The sequence below is a fragment of the Durio zibethinus genome, chromosome 24, assembly GCF_047325235.1.
Source record: "Durio zibethinus cultivar Kanyao isolate XHJ-2024 chromosome 24, ASM4732523v1, whole genome shotgun sequence".
NCBI lineage: Eukaryota > Viridiplantae > Streptophyta > Magnoliopsida > Malvales > Malvaceae > Durio > Durio zibethinus.
The window spans coordinates 20,074,245-20,096,547 of record NC_143185.1 but is presented as its reverse complement, the minus strand read 5'-3'; the positions used below and the strand labels follow the sequence as shown (position 1 = coordinate 20,096,547).

The 22,303-nt window shown below is 35.2% G+C and overlaps 3 protein-coding genes and 2 pseudogenes across 9 annotated transcripts; 3 read left to right on the top strand and 2 right to left on the bottom strand.

Moving 5' to 3' along the window:
- Window positions 1–1,421: 1,421 nt before the first annotated feature.
- On the bottom strand, window positions 1,422–4,529 carry LOC111317141 (uncharacterized). 3 transcript variants are annotated; one of them, XM_089753508.1, is made up of 7 exons: window positions 4,399–4,529; window positions 3,796–4,111; window positions 3,282–3,505; window positions 2,812–3,012; window positions 2,575–2,665; window positions 2,105–2,378; window positions 1,422–2,020 (listed from the first exon to the last, which is right to left on the bottom strand). In XM_089753508.1, exons 2-7 carry the CDS (start codon window positions 4,062–4,064, stop codon window positions 1,694–1,696), a joined length of 1,386 nt encoding a protein of 461 aa, XP_089609634.1. In that variant the 5' UTR covers window positions 4,065–4,111; window positions 4,399–4,529; the 3' UTR covers window positions 1,422–1,693. The 3 variants fall into 3 exon arrangements, with proteins under 3 accessions (XP_089609634.1, XP_022775239.2, XP_022775240.2); XM_022919504.2 differs by lacking the exon at window positions 4,399–4,529 and having other exon boundaries at window positions 3,796–4,200; XM_022919505.2 differs by lacking the exon at window positions 4,399–4,529 and having other exon boundaries at window positions 3,384–3,505; window positions 3,796–4,200.
- On the top strand, window positions 4,252–4,963 carry LOC111317142 (uncharacterized). Its single transcript, XM_022919506.2, has one exon. It carries the CDS (start codon window positions 4,377–4,379, stop codon window positions 4,839–4,841), a length of 465 nt encoding a protein of 154 aa, XP_022775241.1. The 5' UTR covers window positions 4,252–4,376; the 3' UTR covers window positions 4,842–4,963.
- A 204-nt stretch (window positions 4,964–5,167) lies between these two features.
- On the bottom strand, window positions 5,168–8,162 carry LOC111316461 (wall-associated receptor kinase-like 14 pseudogene; annotated as a pseudogene). Its single transcript, XR_016333128.1, has 4 exons — window positions 7,967–8,162; window positions 7,050–7,837; window positions 6,809–6,883; window positions 5,168–6,693 (listed from the first exon to the last, which is right to left on the bottom strand). The product of XR_016333128.1 is annotated as a wall-associated receptor kinase-like 14 pseudogene (transcript).
- Window positions 8,163–10,959: 2,797 nt separating this feature from the next.
- On the top strand, window positions 10,960–12,919 carry LOC111316221 (protein JINGUBANG pseudogene; annotated as a pseudogene).
- A 3,788-nt stretch (window positions 12,920–16,707) lies between these two features.
- Window positions 16,708–22,037, top strand: LOC111317139 (Prolyl oligopeptidase family protein). 4 transcript variants are annotated; one of them, XR_016333050.1, is made up of 11 exons: window positions 16,708–17,200; window positions 17,686–17,864; window positions 17,950–18,172; window positions 18,282–18,423; window positions 18,516–18,716; window positions 18,930–19,061; window positions 19,199–19,327; window positions 19,893–20,303; window positions 20,436–20,650; window positions 20,961–21,151; window positions 21,416–22,037. XR_016333050.1 is itself a non-coding variant. In XM_089753346.1 (11 exons), exons 1-11 carry the CDS (start codon window positions 16,824–16,826, stop codon window positions 21,295–21,297), a joined length of 2,214 nt encoding a protein of 737 aa, XP_089609472.1. In that variant the 5' UTR covers window positions 16,710–16,823; the 3' UTR covers window positions 21,298–21,422. The 4 variants fall into 4 exon arrangements, 3 of the variants coding, with proteins under 3 accessions (XP_089609472.1, XP_022775235.2, XP_022775236.2); XM_089753346.1 differs by having other exon boundaries at window positions 16,710–17,200; window positions 19,893–20,308; window positions 20,434–20,650; window positions 21,291–21,422; XM_022919500.2 differs by having other exon boundaries at window positions 16,712–17,200; window positions 19,893–20,308; window positions 20,434–20,650.
- Window positions 22,038–22,303: the final 266 nt, after the last annotated feature.

The following is a 22,303-nucleotide window of genomic DNA, read 5'->3' as shown; positions in this document are numbered from 1 at the left end:
TATTTTATAAATAAAAATAATACTCATAAAAAAATTTTACTACTAAAAATATTATTTATCATTTTGATATTTATTATTAATAAAAATTATCATCATTTATATTTTTAAAATTTTAATAATTATTTAAAAATTAATATACATAAATTTTTTCTAACCAAATAAATCTAAACATAAAATATCTAAAAAATAAAAAAAACCTCAAATACCACACTTTTTCAAAAATTACAATTTTGTTCAAAATTTACGATTTCACGGATTCAACACCTTCTAAAATTATCCCTTGTCTCTCTTTCTTTGCATTTTACATTTATATATTAGCCAGCCCCACCATTACTAGAAGTCTGCAGAATCCCCTCTGACAAGCATCCAAAGCAATTATGAAGATTGCTGGGTCCCTGCAGAAGAAAAATCACGTACTGTAATTATTAATTAAAATAAAAGATTCATATTCAAATAAAATACACTGCCACTGGCACTTAATTGACAAGAAGATTAAGCTCGGCTTTGTTGGTTTGTTGTCCCTTGCTTTGCACCTTTCCAGGTTCAGTTTTTCAACCTCATCTTACCACTTTGGTCCCTTGCTTGTTTGTACAACAAAAATTTAAATGCCAACAATGAAGAAATGACAGAGTACCCATTTTCCCAATATGTTGTGCTTAATTGGGTGCTCAGGTAAGACATCTGCAAAGAAAATTACTAAAACCTGAAGCTGGAGTTATAGTTGCAGTTGCTGGTTGTTGATTGTTGTTATTTGTCACATTATTTGCCGATGGGATGACAATGCCAGGCCATGATCGGCACATGCAGCGTTTTCCCTCATCTATGCTGGCATAGAGGTTAGACAGGTGCTTGCGGCAACCACCCCATGAGTACTTTCCACATTGCTTGCAATCCACCCTGTAACACATGCTTTAGGAATTCTTTGATGTGAAGATTTTTAAATGTGATACTGATACTGATGTTGCTTCACATCTCTTAATCCTCTTTTCAGTTTTATAGTGGAACATTTGCTTTGATGTAATCGACCCATTTTATAACATTGTTGCTTGATTGGCTAAACAGGAGCTTAGTGTTGATTTGAATGTCAAGAAAATATCCCATCATAAACTGTATGTAGAGAATTGACCATGGTTAAAGTTTGGCAAATAGGTAGTCCAGAATTGATAGAGTTAAGCAATTGGTCCAATCACTTCAAATGTCAACCAGGGAGATTAATGAATTAAAAAGCTTGGCACTGTTTAATAGATTTTCACCAATAGCAACAAAGAATAAATCCACATATGATTATGGCATCACAAATTCCAATCAGCTTCCAAATGGAGGGATACGATCATCAGTTCATTGCAACTGTCCCAAAATTTTCACATGATCCACCATTCATGAACTGTGGTTGCATGTTGGATACAAAACTAGATGAGAGCTTTGCAAGATAAAAGGTAAAATACCAACCCAAATGCCATTAGAGAAAGAGTTTGTTCTTCAGAATAGGTCAGTTACGGATACAGGACACTGGAACATAAACTTTAGCTTACCATTACAGATAGCAGTAATAAGCAGAATAAGTTTAGCAGCTAGAGAAAAATCCATTCACATCAAGCATTGTAGTGCTACGGTTCAACAGCATACGCCAATGACAACTAATTTGTGCTGGGAATAACTAAGCAAGCATCACCAAAATCTAGGACCAAAAGCATCAAGAGGCACTGCTGCCATCTCCTTTGTCAGATGATGGGTCAATTGCAGGTTTCTTTATTGAGCTCGATTCTACTGCTCCTGTAACGCGCTTCACTCCTCTTCCTACAACGCCAAGATGTGTGACTGCAGCAGCCCCATTTGTATGAGCAGTGGAAACAACGGGAGAATCAAAATGACCATTACTGTTAGCAGTAGCCATCTGTGAAGAGCTAACCGCAGCAGGAGATGCACTCTTCTCACCGCCCCTTGCCCTTGCAGTTGCAATTCCCAGGATTTCTGCAATAATTGACTTTGGGTTGGAGGCCAGCTGTTGTAGATCTTCAAGCTGCAAATACAGAAATAGACAGAATAATAAAGTAAGTTATAAATTAAGGTTTTAATTCAAACAGATAATCAAAATTGCACTTGCCTTCTTTTCCAGGTCTTCAGCAAGTCCAGCAAGTGTTTCAACTTCTGCTTCTTTATCTTTGACAGATTTAACAGTCTGAGAGCCGTTTGAGGACTGTTGTACACCATCATCCAATTCAGAGGCAGCCGAAGATGATGCTGATCCTGAGGAAATCTTTACTTCATTTGTGAGCCGCTGCAATCGAGACTTGCAAACCAAGATGGCTTTCTGACAGTATGGAATTGCTTCTTGGGGCTTTGAGCCAATTTCCAAACACATACATATTCGAAAATTTCTAAATTATGGCGTTAAGTAGCATATACAGAATCTGAATGAAATTGAAGGGTGGAATTAGAGGGATCCACATTTCTTTTTTGGCTTTATGTATTCACTGACCAAGATACCACACCATTTATTTGATCCTGGGATTGAGTACCACATAATGAGTAACAATCTCAATAACAAAGATTTTTCAACCTTATCAAGGATACAGTTCAGCTATTTGGCGGTGATCTGGTTCAACCAGCCGTTCCAAAATGGATAGAGCTTTCTGGTAGTCGCTGAGTGAAGATTCAATGTCCTCTAAAGAAGCATAACAGAAACAAAATTGATATTTTAGGTGAAATAAGAAAAGCTACTGTCAAAATTGGTAAAGAGGATTCCTCCCTTTCCCCACCCACCCCAAACAAGCACACACAACTAACCATAATGAGTAGTTAAGTACTGACCTCTTTCCAAAGCAACCTCAGCCAATGCTGATAAAACATCCACTTTCTCCATGGTGTCACCCAGTTGTTGTTTTTCAGCAATTGCCCTAGCAACATCTAGCATTTTCCATGCCAAATCCAGGTCAGACTCATCCACATCCTCATCTGCTTCAGCCACATCATCAGTGTCGCTATCATCATCTTCCTCCTCATCTTTGCCAGCTGAAACATATATTGAAATAAAGAAGTTGACATTTCAGTTTACGGCAACAAAAAAACATATGCAACAATGACTATAACATTGATCATAAAGCAGATACTATCTACAATTGACAACAAAGTGAATGAAAAGTTGGAAGTAGTATAAGTTCGGATTTAGTACCATCTGCAAGCAATAGCAAAAATATCATGACATTCAAAGAGATTCAACTACGCTCAAGAATCTATGCTCAATTCAACTAGAGTTAAATAATCCCTTTAGGAATAGATACCGCCATCCTGTTCAGAGTTACTTGATACAGAAGCAACTGAAAATTCAGGAGTTACAGCACTTTTAATCGACCCTTCTTTGTTTGATTCTTGTTGAGTCTCACCGTCCTTCTTTGGTACAGAAACCAAAGGATCAGCCTCCTCTTGAGCCTTATACAGAAGTGCACGCCCATAGAGATAGTAAGCATTGAGACATTCGATTGCAAGTTCACCATGATGCGAAACCCTAGTGTGAAATAAACATAACTTTAAGAACAAAGAAACAATCTTGAAACATAACAAGTAAATTAAGCTACTAATGAAAAATCTCCAAACCTCCCTTTTTTCTCCAAATCAATGAAAAAAGTTCAATATTTTAGAAAAAAAATTTAAAAAATTGTAAAACCAAGCCCTAAACATGAAATTTAATTGTAATAATTCATTTCCATTTCCTAATGCATCAATAAAAAAAAATTACTTGGAAAATATTTATAAAAACAAAAGGAGATTATATGAAACTGAAGCCCAAGGTTCAACCTTATTTCAAGGGAGCGACTGAAGCAATCAGCAGCTTCGGCAAAATCATTTTCCTTAAAAGCCTTGGATCCTTTCTCCGTCAACTCATCTGCGAACTCCAGTGTCTTCTCTCGTTCAACATCCGAAGCAATTACAGAGCTTCCAGCATTGTTGTTATTGTTGCATGTCGACTCGGTGCCTCCTTGAACCGCAGATTCGATAGTGGCTTCGATTGAACCTTGTGTTTCTAGGGTTTCCCCTATTTTCTGGTCTGGAGTTTCCTCGGTCATTGTCACTGACGCCTCCGGTGACGCCGCAGCCGCCGTAACTTCTTCGTCTGCCATCACTTTTTTGCTTTAATAATTACCAAAAATTGAAAATAAAGGAAAATTGAAGTCCTCTAAAAACCCTTTGGCGGAAAATCACATAAAATTGGAGATTTAAGAGGGAAGACACGAACTTAAACGATGACGTTTCAATCAGATAAATCGATGAAGGGCATTTTCGTAATTGAGAGAAAAACAAGATTTTTTAAAAATTTATTAATGTCACACGATTTTGATTTCGAAAGAAAGATCAGGCTGTGAAAAAAGGAAAGCAAAATGGCTTCCACAATTTCGCCACCTGTAATCCACTCTCTCTTAGTCCGCTCTGTGCACAATGCGCACCGTGGACGATCCGTCAAGGTGCAGGTTAGTAAACCTTCGCCAGTGGTTACTCTCCCTAACCGAAGGAAGCTCCTGTTCTTTCTGACGACAACGACCGCATTGACAGTTAGAGAGCCGGCGTCGAATGCCGAGGATATCCCGTTGTTCGGTTTAAGGAAGAAGTTGAAGAGCGCGGAGGAGGAAGCGGTTGAGATCGTGAAGGAAGGGTTCGAGACTGCGGAGAAAGGGCTGGAGACGGCTGAGAAGGAGATTGAAACAGCGGAAAAGGAGATTGAAAGTGCCGTTAGTTTTGGCGCGTTGGCTCAAGCGGGTGCTGTGGCGGGAGCCGAGTTTCTAGGCGTTGTGGTGGGTACTTCTGTTGTTAATGGAATTTTAGGGCCTGGGGCCCAAAAATCTTGATTTTCTTGTATTTTTAATTTGATTTAAGTTTTTTTTTTTTTTTTTTTGTTAATCGAAGTAGTTATTTATGGTAATTGTTTTAATTCTGGTGCAATTTAATTGATTTGACCTATAATGATGGATAAATAAAAATAGTAATTAATTCAGTTAATTTTTATTTTTTAAAAATTAGTGACCAAAACAATTGAATTGATCAAATTTTTTAATAAATGTTTAAATACGTTATATATAATATAAATATTTTTATTATATTTTTAAAAATGATAAAATGATATTATTGATAAAATTATTGAAAGTTTTATTGGATGAAAATTGTTACGAAATAACTAACCAATAATTGGCTCGCAATCCATTGAAATGGTCACGCCAGCTGGCTTGTCCCTTTCTGCATTGTGAACTCTCAGCTGACTAGCTTCCAGCTTCGTGATCAGCTTTGTATCCTCCTTGTTTGGCTCAGCTTCTGTCTTCTCTCTTCTTGGCTCAGCTACTAACTCCATTTTTCTCTGCTCCAGCTTCATTTTTAGCTCAGCTTCTTTCCCTTTTGAATTGGCATTCAGCTCCTTGTAATGACCACCATCTGTTCTCATCATGCTGCCATTGTTGCCTTCTGCCCTGTTCATCACATGATCTTGGACTGAAACAGGGGAGCTAGTTTTGATTTCAACCAGTGAAGTTAGACAGTCTCCTTCCCTTTGCTTTATAATCGATCTCTGGCTTCTGATAACTGACTTCTTCACTGTCTTAATACTTGAAGATTTCTCACTTTCATCATCCGAGGACGGACATGAGGAAGCCATTGGTGATTCGATGCACATGCCTCGAACCCAAGCTCTAAGCCTGATGTGTTCTAGCTCTTCCGCAACTTCGGTCATGGTAGGCCTCATGTGCCGATGAAAAGCAAGGCATCTAAATGCTAGCTCCGCCACATTATGAATAGATGAAAGTGTCCAAGCATCCCCATGCGGGTCAAGGTATGGATCGACTATCTCATCCACGCACCCTCTTGCTATCCTATCAATAGCAAGTGTAGCCAAGTGTACCTCACTATTAGGACGTGAGAAGTCTACCACTTTCATTGCAGTTATTATCTCCACAAGAACAACCCCAAAACTGTAGACGTCACTTTTATCTGAAAGATGAAAGTTCTGATGGTATTGAGGATCAAGATACCCTGGTGTTCCTTGAGGGTCAGTAGAGATGTGGGATGATTCAGTCATCCCAAGTCTGGAAAGACCAAAATCAGCTACCTTGGATCTATAGTTGTAATCCAAGAGTATATTGCTAGACTTTATATCTCGGTGAAAAATAGGTGGATTCACAGAGTGAAGATAGGCAATAGCCTTAGCAGTTTCAGCAGCAGTGGTGAGCCTTACTGTCCATGGAAGTCCTTCACCCCTCTCTCTTCGTAGATGCTGGGATAAAGTTCCGTTAGGCACATATTCATAGACCAGGATAGGTTCACCCTCCTCTACGCAGCAACCTAAGAGGCGGACGAGATTCGAGTGACTGACACAGGAAAGGAGCTTAATCTCATTCATTACTTGGTCAATACTTTTAGGGTCTTTATATCTGAACCTTTTTATTGCAACCCAGTCATCATTGCGGAGTTTTCCTGAATAAACTGTGCCATAGGCTCCAGTACCCAGCCTTTGTTTATCGGAGAAGCCATTAGTAGCTCTTTCTATTTCTCTGTATGTATAGAAAGGAACACTTGAGTTGCCTGCAGCTTCACATAGAAGGCGCTTTGCACTCGTCTGTTTGTTGAAGGAACTAGAATACTGTCGCACTCGCACTCGCCCATAACAACATAAAAGAGCTACACCACCCAATAGCAAAGCCCCAGCAATAAGCCCTAAGAACAAAACAACAGGGTTCATCGGTTACTTCAAGAAGACAATACAGAGGCTATAAGAAGAATTATGATCCCTGTCTTGATGAAAGTAACTCTAAAATAAGTGACTTGTTACCTCCAACCAGAACACCAACTCTTATAGTTCCTCCGCATTTGCCATACATGTATTTTGAAGCATTGCATTTAGAAACTGATAAATATAGCATTCATAAAAGATGGCGAAAGAGTAGTTAGTGAATTCATTCAATAACATCAGAACAGAAGACCATGCATTTAAGACATTTCAAATGTTAGCAGCAAATGCATGTTTTATTGTAGTGACAGCAATTTGATTAAAAAAAAAATCTGGTTTTCACCTCTCCGGCAACCGCCGCTTTGTTTGAACCCATCTCCTTCAAACCCTTGATGGCAAAGGCACTTGAAGCCCACCGTACTGTTTCCCTTCTTAACATATGTACAATTAGCATTTCTGTCACAATTACAGTCCCCTTTAACCCACCATTCCAAGTAAAGTCGTTCCAACACCAAAGAAACAGCGGAATTGCTTGCCGAGTCAACTACAATCGAAGTCGACGAGAACAAAAAACGGCACTGCGTGTTATTGACTTCTTCGAAATTCAACAACCACCCACCATCACCGCCGGAAAAACAACTTATATTATCACTCTTAGCAACGCAAGATTTAAGCTCGAATGATCTTTCTAAAAACATTGGGCTTGTTTGACAAGGAGCTGGTAAGGGCTTCGGACAGTTTTGGAGAAGAAGATTATTAGCAACCGAAATAGCGTAGTTTTCACCGAACAAAGCGGAGAGTGAAGCAAGCGGTCGGCCGCATTTGGTGGGAAGGTCGATGATGATGTCGGTGGAAGTTATGTTCAGGACATGGAATTCTCCAATTCTGACCCCGGTTGAGCTGCAGTTGAGTTGGATGGTGCAACCAGGTGAGAATCCGAATGGAAACGGTAAGGATCGTGAGGAATTGCTGGTTTCGCAGGAGCCCTCGCACTCGTTGTTCTCTGAGTCAACTGAGTTTGCTTGCGAGACAACAAAAAGAACTGCTATTGTTATTGTTAAGAATGATAATATTGCTTGGTACAACATCATTTTGGATTCTCCAAGAGAAAACAGAGCAATCATCAGCTTCCTGAAAAGAAGAAGATATATATATATATATATAACAGAGCTTGATTAAGGGAAACAGAGTGAAAAAAGTAAAAAAAAGAAAATTTTGAAAGAATGGGGTTGGTTTAATTGAGAATATCTATGAACTTACCTCTGAACTTTGCTCTTCTTGTTCTTCAATGGCTGCAGAATTGGCTCTGCTTTTCCCAAAGAACTGAGCTTCAAATCAAAAACTGGATTATTTCAACGCTTCTTTTAAAGTTCTTTGATTTGGTTTTTTGGTTTTCATTTAAACAGAAACAAAAAAAAAGAGCGAAAAAACCAGGAAAAATATGAGATTTTTAGAAGATGAAATGAGAAGTGAGAAAATAGAAAGTTTTTGGTGAACTCCATGCGGAAATGTCCTTGAAAATGTTGTGGTCAGCACGCGTATGAAAAGTGGATATGAAAATTTAAATATTGATATGATAATAAAATAATAAAATATATAAGTGATATTATTTAAAATTTTAATAATAATTATATATAAATTTAATAAAAATAAAATTTTATATTTTATATTTTTATATGAATATATGACATGTAATTTTTATATAAAATATAATTTAAATATTTTATATAATATAAATATATTAATTTTTAAATTTTAATAAAAATAATATTTATAAAATTTGTATGTTCTGATCAAGATTCTGGGGTCTACAAATATTCCATTAGTTTCCTGGAAAAGTTTGTCTAGACTAGTATCATTTGAGATCTTCATTTTGTACTCTCAAACGCTAGGGTATCCAAAGTGATAACGAGAATGATAATTCCTGAAACATGACATAATTTTGAGATTCTGGTACGACAAGCCAATGTTCGGGCCAAAATGAAAGGCTCCACGTATATAGAAAAAAATTATAATTAAATTTAAAGAAAGAAATAATTTTTTATTAGGTGTTAAAAATTTTGTTAAAGGTTGAGTTGAAAAACGTATTTAATCTATCACATAAGAAAAAATGTTAAGAAACGTTAAAAATAATATTTTAAAACGCATTTAGATTTGAGGAGAGGAGTAATGAAAAAAAAAATAGTTTGAGAGAAAGAAAAAAGATTCAAAATAAAAAATAATGCATGTTTAGTCTTATTTTTATATATTTTATTATATAATTAAATAAATCATTATTTATTTTAAAATTAAGTGTGAATATTAACACTCTAAAATATTACTAACGTGACCTTAAGATATAATAAAGGTATTTTTATCAATTTATTCTATCAATAAAATTAATTTTTTGATCGCTTAATCAACATATGCTCAATTATTACATCATTATTAATAAAGGGTCAATATAAGAAACTTTCTCTTAGAACTTATGTATCTCTCGTTAAAGAATGACTCACTCAACATTTTCATTGACATTCTATCGAAATATTACTTCAAAACTAAACATTTGACCTCAATTTTATCTGATATTATTAAATACAGTACATACTTATTTGAAATCATTAAATATATATCGTAATCATCCACGTAACTCTTATTAAATTTCATATAAATTCATAATCAATTGTTAATTATTTTAATCAAATTATCACCTTTTACCTCATATATAAAAGTAAAATGAAACCCAAATACCTAAGACTTAAAGCATCTCTCTTCTTATAGGTTCCTTAATAATTTTTACTTTCTTCTTCACTAAATCCTTAAACACTTCATTGATTTAGATGTTAGAGTACATCTTAAAAAATCGACTTTGACATTTTTTAACTGTGGTTTTTGGTTACAAATCCAAATTCCCTCATCCCCAACCTCTAACCAACTTTTATCCAACCAAACATCAAAAAACACAGTCAACAAGATGAATGCAAAGAGTGGTGCAATTAATACTTATGATAATGGGATGGGTATAACTAGTTTTTTAACTAAATTACTGGACTTAAATGTAATTGGAGGTAAAACTGAAGGGGTTTGGTGTAATTTACCCTAAATTTAAATAAACTCGAATACGGCCCGATTCCACCAGCCCAAAGCTAAGGAAAGCCCAAACATTAAAAGATCAGTAAAGCCCAAACACAAGACAAACTCCAATCCATGCCAGAATTCAGTACTTCACCAAGTAGAATTGTTCTTCAAGAAAGAAAAAAAGTGTTTTCTTAAATTATTTGATTTTAAATTTTAAAATATAAATATATTTTGAAGTGTAAATGGTTTGAGATATTTCAAACTCAACTTGCTTTATTTTGACTTAAATTTAAATTTAATAACAAATAATGTTGATTTAAGTGTTTATTATTTGATTCCATCATAGAATAATTTAGTTTGTTAAATATATTTCTAATGGAATATTTTAATGTAAAATGCATATATTTAATAAAATTTAGTATTTTATCTTAGATTCACATATTAAAATTAACTATAATAAAAAAATTATTTAATACATTGTAATTATACTTTTTTAATTTTATAAGTAGAATTAATATAGGTAATATATATCTTATTTTTTAATTAATTTTTTATTTTTAAATATTTAAGAGACACGTATCATTTTATTAAAAAATTTTATTATCAGTAGATTTAATAATTCTTTTAAAAAAATGAAGTGTGATTTGGGAAAAAAAATTTAATTAGTAGGGTATCCATCCATAAAGCTAGATTCACTCCTATAGGAATTATTCAATTTAAAAAAATCAAATACATGTCAATGAAATGATCAATAACTAATGCTTGATTTGGATACGGAAAAAAAAATTTCATCTCATCATATCCATATTTTTTTAGTAAATTTTTAGAGATTCAGTTATAAAATCATATAATAGAAATCGTCTTTTTCGAATATCCAAATCAAATATAAGCTTTATCTCTATTACCTATTTAGGAAGAGGAACAATCATCCTAAATTGTGGGAATTGTTTGCCTTTAAAATAAAGATGAAGGTAGCTTCAAAAGATTCATCCAAAAATGTTGGCCCTTGGAACATTCTTTACCCCAATCTCAAACCTTAACAAAGAAACAACTTCATAATCTTTTAGACCAAGTCAAACCTTTAAAATTTTCCTATGTATACAGCCAAAAATAGTTCAGTGACAGCCATTGATAAGCTGCATAAGATTGTCATTCTGTCTTCATCCCAACAGAACATCCATCAAAGCTACCCGATAAAAACAGAAAAACGAAATTCTTCCTTGTTTGAGAGCCTTTTATTGTCACTGTTCTTTGTTTCTCCTATGGCAGGTGCTTCTTCCTCCCTTTCTTCCCTTGCTTCTTTTTCTCCTTCATCTTTCTTATTTGGTTTACCTTTCATTGGGTTGGCTATCATTTTTTTTCGTTATTTTATGTATGGAATCCATATGGGGTAGGAAAAGGAGTGGTCGGATATTCTTGGAAGAAACCGGTTCTGTTGGCCAAAAGTTTGGTAGGCTAAAGAATTCAATCTTTGCTGAAGAGGATTCTTCAATGGCAGCGGACAGTGGCTCTCCGTACAATGACTCATCATCATCTCCTCTCAGAAAATCTCCATGGTCATTTCATGTAGCCAGTAATTGCAATTCTTCAGCTATTGAAGACACTAACTTTTCTCCTAACATGCTGATGGGTTCATTGATACGTGAAGAAGGACATATATATTCCCTGGCGGCCTCTGGGGATATGTTATATACTGGTTCTGATAGCAAGAACATTAGAGTCTGGAGGAAACAGAAGGAGTTTTCAGGGTTTAAATCGAATAGTGGATTGGTGAAAACTATAGTCATTGCGGGAGAGAGGATCTTTACGGGTCATCAAGATGGGAAGATTCGAGTATGGAAGATTTCTAACAAAAATTCTAGTGTTCATAAACGGGTTGGGACGTTACCAACTTTCAAAGATTATTTAAAGAACTCCATCAAGCCTAGTGGTTATGTTGAAGTGAAGAGCAATCGTAGCGCGGTATGGCTCAAACATTTGGATGCTATATCTTGCCTTAGTTTGAATGAAGACAAAACGTTAATTTACTCCGCTTCTTGGGATAAAACATTCAAAGTTTGGAGAGTTTCGGATTCAAAATGTTTAGAATCCATTCAATCTCATGATGATGCAGTTAATTCCGTTGTTGCAGGATTCGATGGGTTAGTGTTTACAGGTTCAGCTGATGGAACAGTCAAGGTTTGGAGAAGAGAGTTACAAGGAAAAGGAACCAAGCATTTCTTTTCACAGACATTGTTGAAACAAGAATGTGCTGTTACAGCATTAGTTGTGAATCCTGACGCTACAATTGTTTACTGTGGATCATCAGATGGGCTGGTTAACTTTTGGGGACGTCAAAATCATCTCTCCCATGGTGGCGTTTTGAGAGGCCATAAATTGGCTGTTCTGTGTTTGGTAGCAGCTGGGAATCTTGTAATCAGTGGATCAGCTGATATGGGAATTTCTGTGTGGAGAAGATCAGGAAGCGAGCATTTGTGCTTGTCAATGTTAACTGGCCATACCGGTCCTGTTAAGTGCTTGGCAATAGAAAGAGATCATGAATCAGCATCTGATGAGATACGGTGGATCCTTTACAGTGGTAGCCTAGATAAGTCCGTGAAGATATGGCGCATATCGGAGCGAGCACCGCCAATGATGCAAAGCCAGAACCAACTTTATTCATCAGACAGCAAACGTCTGCAGAACTCATTGACAGTGGCTCCCAGCTTCTCTTCTCACGGCAGAATTAGCCAGAGAAAGTAATAGTGAAGAGTTTCAACCCTTGGGCACGGTCATTTCTGGGAAAGGATTCAGGTTGTGATATTTGATATGTAACCAGGGTTGATTGGATTATTAACATTAAAGGATAATGGTTGTGATTTGAAGTGAAAATTAAGTATTTAAGATGCCCATACCCGATTCAATTGATCGATGAAAATGTATTTACTAACTTTTTTCTTCTACAAACACCAAACTTGAATTCAATTCAAAGTTGTGCTTAGACCAAGATCTCTATTAGCCTATCATGGTACCATGGCTCTCAAATCTCAATACAATTTCAGTTTCCTTGCTGAGTTTCATGTCTGCTTGTTTCTTTGACCAATATTTTTTAGTCTTAGATTGGACAAATACAGAAGGGGTTCGAAGATATCACCCGAAGTGCTTGTCTTAAAATTGAAAGCTGCAACTGAAAAACTTGATTGTTTCCCCTGTTTTCAGATTGTCTCTATTCCTTAGTCCAACGTTGACTTATGTTACAATTTTGGTGTGAACAGAATATGAGGTGATGAATTTCATATCATCGAATGAAATTCTTCTAAATCGTGAACTCATAACAATCTTGTCAAAGTCTCCTTTGAACGTAGAAGGTTTGGATAATAAAATGATCTCAGCACAGCTTCATAAGTCAAAGTCTCAAAGTGGACTTATTGGTTTGATCTTTGAAGCTCACATTTTGATTTAAATAAAAGGATCGGAACATTTCCTTGTAGAAGATTGAAAGCAAACATTTTGACATTAAAATCCCAGTTTCCAAGGTGGTGCAAATAAAGTAAGAATAAGAATTAAGCAAAATAACATGGAAAGATAGAGCTACTACCGAAAGTGAAGAATACTTCTTCTGAGTTTATGATTAGGTTTGGGGCCGAACAGACCAGCATGGCCGGTCTCGTTCTTTGGAACCCAACAGCGTTGATGCAGCTCTTACATTTGCAAGGGAGAATCTAAAATGGGATGAACAGAGAGCCAACTTCAGCTTAAGTGGACACTCATTTTATAGCACGGAAGCAAGTTCCTTCTCGCATTGATGTCTAATTTCTAGGCAAGAAAAGGCGTGTATTAATCATCAATGCCTGTGTACATACTATCCCAATGTAAATGCACAAGAAAAGACGTTGGTGCTTACTGTCTGTAGCAGCTGTAAGATTGCTCTTCAAGGCTGTTTTAGCTACTGCATCAAATGCCATGCTATGGTGCTTTAAATCTCCAGGGGATATGATGATTCATATGATATCTTCTGTTCTAACAATAGAATTGATAAATACACAAATGAACAAAGATTTATACCAGTCCATCAAACTAGACTTTTCATTTCTTAAATAAAGAAGCAAGCAAACTATGTCTACAATAAGAAACATGAGTGGACTTCTTCATCTGTGCCACTAGGTATCATTTTGATTATACATATTCCTAAATATTCTGACTCTCAGAATATTTTCATTTCTGTTAATCAGCTCAAAAACACAAGCATCACCCACTGCTAAATGATTATCAAGTGCGAAGGCCATCCAACCACAATTTAGTTTTGCTGCTAGTTTTGTTTGTTTGGAGACATAATACTTCATAGGCCATGCTTTACCACCTGGAACCTGAAGGATAACATTGTTGTGCTCCTTCTTAAAGTATGCCTTGACAAATTTCGGAGGTATATTCTGCACAGATTAAAGAAAGAAAGAAAACTAATTTTGCCTCGGCGCAAACTAACTAGGCAAGAATTACACCACAAAACTAAATAATTACTCTTATTGAAGCATATCACAGGATTATTCATATGATCAGCAATTGGTGGCTAGGCTATGAGTTGAACGCTTACCATATTATTCTTATTTTTCCCAATACCAATGTAGGATGGCTGTATTACAACCGTGACAAAAGGATTCTTTGATTTAAATGCCATTTTAGCTCTTTGAAGAGCTAAAGATTTTTCTTTGCCCGTCAGTTTGTGGGCATTCTTATCAAGAACCTTTTGTTGCTTGCAGTTCCAGATGGTGGGCTTGACTGCACTACCTCCTACAGAAAAATCAAGATTGGACATATATTGAAACTTGTACTTAAATGTGAACGTTAATACAAAGTATAGAGGATTTCTTTGATTTTCTGAAAACCAAATAATAGAATGGCATTATATTAGAAGAGTGGGGGAAGGAAAATAAATTTAGAACCCCTTGATTTTTCTGAACCTGCAGCTCTCTCTGACCAGGATCCACCAGCTTATTTGCCTTTGGGATGAATGCAAGGAACTGATGGTTTGGATACTGAACTTTCCCTCTTCTCCCCCAACTTAGGAATCTTATCCACAGTTTCAACTGAGATGACATCCTCCTCATCAGTTTCTTCTATCTTAATCTCTTCAGGCTTGTCATTAATTTTTGAATCGGATGGATTAGCTCCATTCTTATCTGATACCTTTCCATATCTTCCATATCTTTTCTCATTGTCAAACATTCTTACTTCACCCCTTTGATTACCTCTACACTCATCTGACATCTTTGTATTTCTTTCTCCATGGTCAAGCATACTATCCTCACTAGCCTGTTCGTTGTTCATCATTGTTTTCCTCTTTTTTCTTCCTTCCTTTACCTGAAACAAATTTATCACTCTTCCTAGGGACAGCAGTGACATCTTTTTCACATGCATTTCTCCCAAAGATGGTTAATCTAAATATTGATCTCCCAACATAATTAAAAACTACAAAGTCTTTAAGCTCTAAAAGATTGTCTTTTACAAAGGCCCCCCAACCCTTTTTAAAGAACAACTTGTTGTCAATTTTCACCACATTAACTTGCCAAAAACTTCTCCCAGAGTTCTGAAGCTTGATCTTCTGAGGTCGTGGTGTTCCATAAAAGAACTTGGCAAATGATGGTGGAATTTGCTACAACAAATTCAATCAATATCAATCATGGCAAGAGCAAAAAAATAAATTAAGTAAAAAAAAAAATCTAACCATGTTAAACCAAAACAGGGTAATGGAACTGAACTAATTCAACTAATCATCAAATGTTAATGGAACCGTAACTAGTTGAGGGTTTAAAGAGTGTGGACAAAGTAAGAATGCTTGAAAAATTAATGATTTAAAGAAAAAAAAAACAGAAGCAAAGAAAAAATCAAGAAGTTTTTCAGATTCCATGAAAATGTTGTTCCTGTTTGTATAGAAGAACAACTATAATTACCAGACAATTCCAGTTGAAAATATGGGTATGGGAATATCAAAGTGAATATGGTAATGGTATAGTTTGCTGAGAAGGAGAGAGATGTAATAACAATCGCTCAGGGAAGTCATCAAAGCAGAACCTTGAAAAAGCCTGGCCTGTCTTTTGGCCCTGGTTTTCTTCTCATTGGAGTGGGTTGTCATAGGAAAAAGAACAATGCAACACACGCATCTTTTGGTTTGTGATCAGAGCATTCAACCAACTTTTAATGGATATGCATGAGTTGCAAAACCTAGCAAAGCACAGTTTTTAGACAAATTTTGATGCATAAATACCCATTTATTGTGACTCATTAAAAAATAATAATAATAAAAACACCCTTGATCATCTTCGCAAGTTCCATTTGCCATCTACTTCTGTTTCCATAGTCAAAACTAGTGAAACTCTTATCACAAAAATAAAAATAAAAATTATAGTATTTAGGGATAAGCATGAATCGGTTCAAACCGATTTAACGGATTAAAATAGATAAAAAATAATTAATTTGGTTTGATTTATTCAATTTTTATTATAATTAATTTTTTAAATTGATTAATTAATTAAATTAATTTTAATTTTTAAAATTAATAATCAATCGAATTAATCAATTTTTAATAGATAAAAATAAGTTGAGATTAATATTTTTATTTATTTTTTTCTTGCAACAATGTTATTTGAAATTATTAAATTTTTTTATGATTTAATTTAAATAATATTTGAGTTTAAATTTTTTTAGATTAAATTTATAATTAAATAATTATTTATTATAAAAAATAAAAAAATTAATTATTTAATAAAATTAATAAAACAAAATCAATTTTAATTGATTCAATTATAATCTATTATTTAAAAAATTTTAATTAATTTAATTATTTATTAAATAAAAATTAATTAATTAAATTATTAATTTTTTAAAATCGATCGAATCGATCATTTAATCGCCCTTGTTAACGTTAAACTAGAAAGTGTTAATGTATGAAACTCGTCTTAGGCTTTGTACGATATAATAAGAAGAGAAAAGAAAGTATCCAAACCCAACTCGACCATCTATATAAAAAAACCCATACTAAACCTTGTGGGAATTTCTCCAAAACCCCTACTGTTAACCACATCAAATGTTACGCCACCTCCTAACCGCCATTCGCCACCGTTCAACCACCATACTCTCCCACCACAACCATTATCACCGCTCAACCAACTATAAACCTCCCAAAACTCCAACTCCACCCTCCCCACCGAAGCCTCCAAAAGCCCCTCAAAAATCGCAAACGTTGACTTTCCATGATTTCACTTGGGAAGATCCTTACTCCTGGATGTCTTCTCTCCAAGACAAAGTCGCCATGCGCCATATGGACATGTACATGGAACAAGAAGAAAAGTATACTGAGGCTGTCATGCTAGACACTGAACGCCTCCAAAATAAGCTACAGTCTGAGATGGCTTCTCGCTTGAACTTTGACCTCTCTACCCCTCCAATCCGTTGGGGTCCTTGGTACTTTCTTCATTCTTGCATTTTTACCTTTGTTTTTTGTTAAAAAAACGAAACTGCCGAACTGGGTATTTAGTAAAACCTTGAGTTTTCTTAGGTTCTGTTTGGTTGTTAATTTTTACAACCTATTTTTTTCTTCTGAATAATGTTATGTTTCTGAGAACGAAATGTTAAAAATTTAAGTTTTTTAATAGCAAAATAACTGCTTTCGCTTTCATAGGAGATAATCTTGGATATAAAGTTAATATTTTTTAAGTTGCTTGTTTTAATTAAATATGATTTTACTTTTTACTCACAGTCTTTGAGGAAGTAAATGGATTCTAAATTCCATTATTCCTTTTTTTTTTTTTTGCCTTTTCATATGAAAATGTTAATGGATATATGGCTAATAGGTTAAACTCTTTTGTTAAGTTACCTTATTGTCGTATTTGATTCTTTTTATGAGAATGAAAATAGGTATATTAGTTGAAATCTGAATAATTTTGCAGGTTGTATTATAGAAGGGTGGAAGAAGGGAAGCAGTATCCAGTGCTATGTAGGAGATTGGCGAGCTTGAATGAGGAGTTCATTTCTCATAAGTATCCAGGTGCTGGATTTGATTTTACTTCTGGGAAGAGGATTGAGCAGAAGCTGCTTGATTACAATCAAGAAGCTGAGAGATTTGGAGGTATTGTTGAAAATGGAAGATTACCCTCTTCTTTTATTTGCTTCTGAGACTTAGTTTGACATTTCTTTCTCTTATGTGTTTAAAGGTTATGCTTATGAAGAATTATCGGAGATATCGCCAGGCCATAAGTTTCTTGCGTACACCATGTATGATAAGGACAATGACTACTTCAAGTTGTCTGTAAGGAATTTGAATACTGGTGCATTATGCAGCAAGCCTTATGCAAATCGTGTTTCAAATTTGGCATGGGTCAAGGATGGACAGGCATTGCTCTATGTCGTTACTGATGAAAATAAGAGGCCATTTAGGTGGAAATTCTGCTGGTTTTATCATGAATTCACTTACATATCTATTCATTATTTTTTGGTTGTCAAATGAATTTAACAAAATCTAGTTGGAAATTTGATTTCATTTTAGGATATACTGTAGCATGATTGGATCAACTGATGAAGATGTTTTGCTGCTGGAAGAACAAGATGAAAATGTCTATGTAAACATAAGGCACACAAAAGATTTCCATTTTGTGACAGCTAATACATTTTCTCCTACATCTTCAAAGGTATCTTGGAAGCAAAATTGGCTTGTTGTCAGCTTCGGATTGTTGTAAATTGATTATTCTTGAATGATGTAACATTTTTTACCATATTTTAGGTCTTTCTGATAAATGCAGCTGACCCATTTTCTGGCATGACATTAGTTTGGGAGAGTGAAGGTATTGTTCACTGCATTCTTGAGCATCATCAGGGATACCTCTATTTATTCACAGATGCAGCCAAGGATGGACAAATAGTTGATAGTCATTATCTTCTTCGAAGCCCTGTTGATTCTTCGTCCAATCCTAGAATTTGGGAGGTTGGTATATGACTTCCTTTATATCTTTTTTTTTTTTCTTCCCATGGTTTGTAAATGTACATTCCTCCTTTTATTTTTGTGTGTCCATGTCCATGTCTTTTGCACCGAGGTTCAATGATATGTGCTCATGCCTGTTGGCATTTCTTGCTCTGTTTCAAATGCTACCACTGCTAGCTGTGTTATTTAAGTAATCCCATGTCTTATGTACTGCAGAATTTATTCATTGATGATCAAGAGTTGGTTATAGAGGATGTTGATTTCTGCAACTCACATCTGGTTCTTATTACAAGGGAAGGTCCGAATTATGGAATATGCTCTATTGCTCTACCATTGCCAGGTGGGAAGGTAAGAAAATAAAAGTTTTTTTTTTTTGTGCTTATCACTCTCATACTTCATTTCTCTTCCTTTTCCTCCCTTGTTGCCCTTTCTCTTTATGGGCATTTTTACATCTACTCTCCTCCTGTCTTCTGTTATTATGGCAGCAAGCAGTTCATCTGAGGGAGCTTCACCCTCATTTCCTTCCTCTTCCAAAGCATGTTTGTAAAATTTCTCCAGGGCCAAACTATGACTACTACTCCACAACTATGCGATTCACAATATCTTCCCCTGTGGTATGTAGATGATTACCATCTGAACATTATTTATCTCTTAATATAGAGCAGCTATTCCCTTTTCATTTCTACTTAGGGGTAATTTTGTAGAACTTTGATTCATAGATCCTGTTTAAGCATGGTTAGAAAAATAAAAAGAAAGTTTGATGGAGCTATAAGTATCTGGTGTCAGTGATGGATATGTTGTCTCTACTGTTAGTAATTTGGGTTTTTAGTTTTGAATATAAGCTGCTTAAATCAATTTGTTTCCTGAATGGCTTCTAGAGATTAAAATTTTTTTGTTATGGCTTAGGTTGATTCCTACTTGATTTGAATTTGCATGTCATCTGCTAGATTCGGTGCAGCAACTGTTCATGTTTCTCCTCTAGCTTGAGTAAATATATGACATTCAGTAGCTCTCATGGCAGCATTTTCATTCATGATTTTAAGTGATATTGTTAGTTATGTTTCTTTACTTTTCACATCTTGTTTATCCATGTTTATTTTTTTTGCTTTCCCACCATCTATGTTAAAATTATTCAAATCTTCATCAATATTGACATTCTTTTTTTATTATTATTTGCAGATGCCTGATGCTGTGGTTGATTATGACTTATCAAATGGCAAGTGGAATATCATTCAACAGCAAAATATGCTTCATGAAAGAACCCGGGTTTTGTACGGTACAGCTTTAACTTCAGCCATTGCTGAGAAGTCAACAAATGTCAAACTTTCTTCTATTAATGATGTCAAATCTGAAGATGATAACTTGTGGAATGACCTGTCTGAATATTATGCTTGTGAACATCACAATGTCTCTTCTTATGATGGGGCTGTGGTTCCTTTAACTATTGTTTACTCACGCAAAAATAGAAAGGATAACCAAAGCCCTGGATTGCTTCATGGGCATGGAGCTTATGGTGAAATACTTGATAAACGATGGCGCAATGAGTTGAAAAGCCTCCTTGATCGTGGTTGGATTGTTGCTTATGCTGATGTAAGGTTTGTTTTTCATTACAATTATAGTAGTTCTTCTGGCTATTCTTACCATCAGTTTTCTATAGCATTATTTGATTTTATACTACTTTATGAAGTGGTTCTGATGTTTTTTTAAAATTACATTGTAGAGGTGGTGGCGGTGGTGGTAAGAAGTGGCATCATGATGGCAGACGCACAAAGAAACAGAATTCAATTAGAGATTATGTCTCTTGCGCAAAGTACCTTGTTGAAAAAGAGATTGTGCAAGAAAACAAGCTTGCAGGTTGGGGATATAGTGCTGGAGGTCTCCTGGTTGCCTCAGCCATTAATTGCTGCCCTGAGTTATTTCGTGCTGCAGTTTTGAAGGTATGACAGATCTCTCTGCTTGTTTTTGAGTTTGCTCTATTATACTTGCTGCGTATTATTAATTTGCTTGCGCTGATTAGACATATTTGCTTTCAGCATTCTTATAGGGAAAAATCTATCTGCTATTATTATTCCTTTTTTTTTCCCCTGAAATTGTGAGAAACGAAGCACTAAAACAGAAAGTAATATTTGCCATTATATGCCTGCAAGAATTTGTTACTAGGTACTTTAGAATTTCATATGGGTATAGGTGGGTTTTATTGTTTTTTTAATTCTAGGTAAACTCATTACATCTTTTTATCTGTTTCAGGTTCCATTTTTAGATGCAACCAACACTCTTCTCTATCCCATTTTACCTCTCACAGCAGTCGATTATGAAGAATTTGGGTACCCTGGGGATATTGATGATTTTCAAGCCATAAGGAAATTTTCTCCCTATGACAATATTCGGAAGGATGCTCTTTATCCAACCGTATTAGTATCCTCATCTTTCAACACACGGTAAGTAGCTCTTCTTGTTAACTGTGCTTTGTTCGGTTAAGAGAACTTCTAGGTTTATATTTTAAAGAGGGAGAGAGAGGAGACATCAAGGCTTTAGGAATTGATAGCCACAAAGTTGTTTCTCTTTGCATCTAAACAGAGTTTAAAAGGGAAATGCAAAACCAACAAATAGTACTGCATTGAGCCTTCTAGAAATTGGTAATATCTTTTTCCTTGTAATCTAAGTGGGCATTACTGCCTTTATATTTGACTTTTTTTTTTCAGATTTGGGGTATGGGAAGCGGCAAAATGGGTCAGTCGAGTTCGGGAACAAACTATTTATGACCCCAAACATCCAATACTACTTAATTTAATGACAGATATTGTAGAGGAAAATAGATATCTTCAGTGCAAAGAGTCAGCTTTGGAGACTGCATTTCTTTTAAAGGCAATGGATTCATAAGTTGGCTTTTAGCATTCCATCCTATGATTCTTCTCCTGATCTTCTGCAATGCATGGAAGCTAGAAAGTTGGGTGTATATCTCTGCTGTGGCCAAACTAAGATAATCCTGATCATACTTTGCTTACCTGCTCGTACCCGATCCAGGGTGTTAAATGATGGTGCTTTGTCAATAGTTTTATTCTGATTTGGTTGCTTTGGTGTTATATAGATTTGGAATCTGCTTTCTTTAGGTTATGGTCGTTGCCTACTCAAGTGGTTCATCGTGCTAAAGCAGCCAATTGAATAGAGACAGGGATAGCTTTAGAGGATGCATGAATCAGAAATTCAATTTTCTGGCCACTTGTTGCTTTCACTCATTGTTATCTGCAGATGTCATTGTACCTTATCCCTTATTTAATAATAATAAAGTGCAAATATAGTGGGGAGATATGTTCTTAGAGCTTCTGATAATGGCCTTTTAACAATTCAGAAGCTTTTGTCTTATTACATTTTTATATTTGGTTTACGCGTGTTAATAGTAATAATAACACTTCTGGATGATGACATGCACAATCTTCCATATCCAACAGTTTTAACTGGTGGCCAACTGCATCTCCAATTAGATGAAGTTTGTCAACGTTTCACCATCACCAGGTTCAAAATTGACAAGGTTCGGGTGATTTTGGTTTTTTTTTTTTTTTATAAGAAAAAAATTTGGAGATAATAAATTG

What these genes read in the sequence shown, in the direction of transcription:
- LOC111317142 (XM_022919506.2), top strand. Translation starts at nt 4,377, where the DNA reads ATGGCTTCCACAATTTCGCCACCTGTAATCCACTCTCTCTTAGTCCGC.
- LOC111317139 (XM_022919500.2), top strand. Translation starts at nt 16,824, where the DNA reads ATGTTACGCCACCTCCTAACCGCCATTCGCCACCGTTCAACCACCATA. An exon ending in CCAATCCGTTGGGGTCCTTG is followed by an intron (nt 17,201 to 17,685) that starts GTACTTTCTTCA and finishes ATAATTTTGCAG; the next exon opens with GTTGTATTATAGAAGGGTGG. An exon ending in AGAAGCTGAGAGATTTGGAG is followed by an intron (nt 17,865 to 17,949) that starts GTATTGTTGAAA and finishes ATGTGTTTAAAG; the next exon opens with GTTATGCTTATGAAGAATTA.
- LOC111317141 (XM_022919504.2), bottom strand. Translation starts at nt 4,118, where the DNA reads ATGGCAGACGAAGAAGTTACGGCGGCTGCGGCGTCACCGGAGGCGTCA. An exon ending in TGAGGTTGCTTTGGAAAGAG is followed by an intron (nt 2,666 to 2,811) that starts GTCAGTACTTAA and finishes ATGCTTCTTTAG; the next exon opens with AGGACATTGAATCTTCACTC. An exon ending in CACCGCCAAATAGCTGAACT is followed by an intron (nt 2,379 to 2,574) that starts GTATCCTTGATA and finishes GCCATAATTTAG; the next exon opens with AAATTTTCGAATATGTATGT.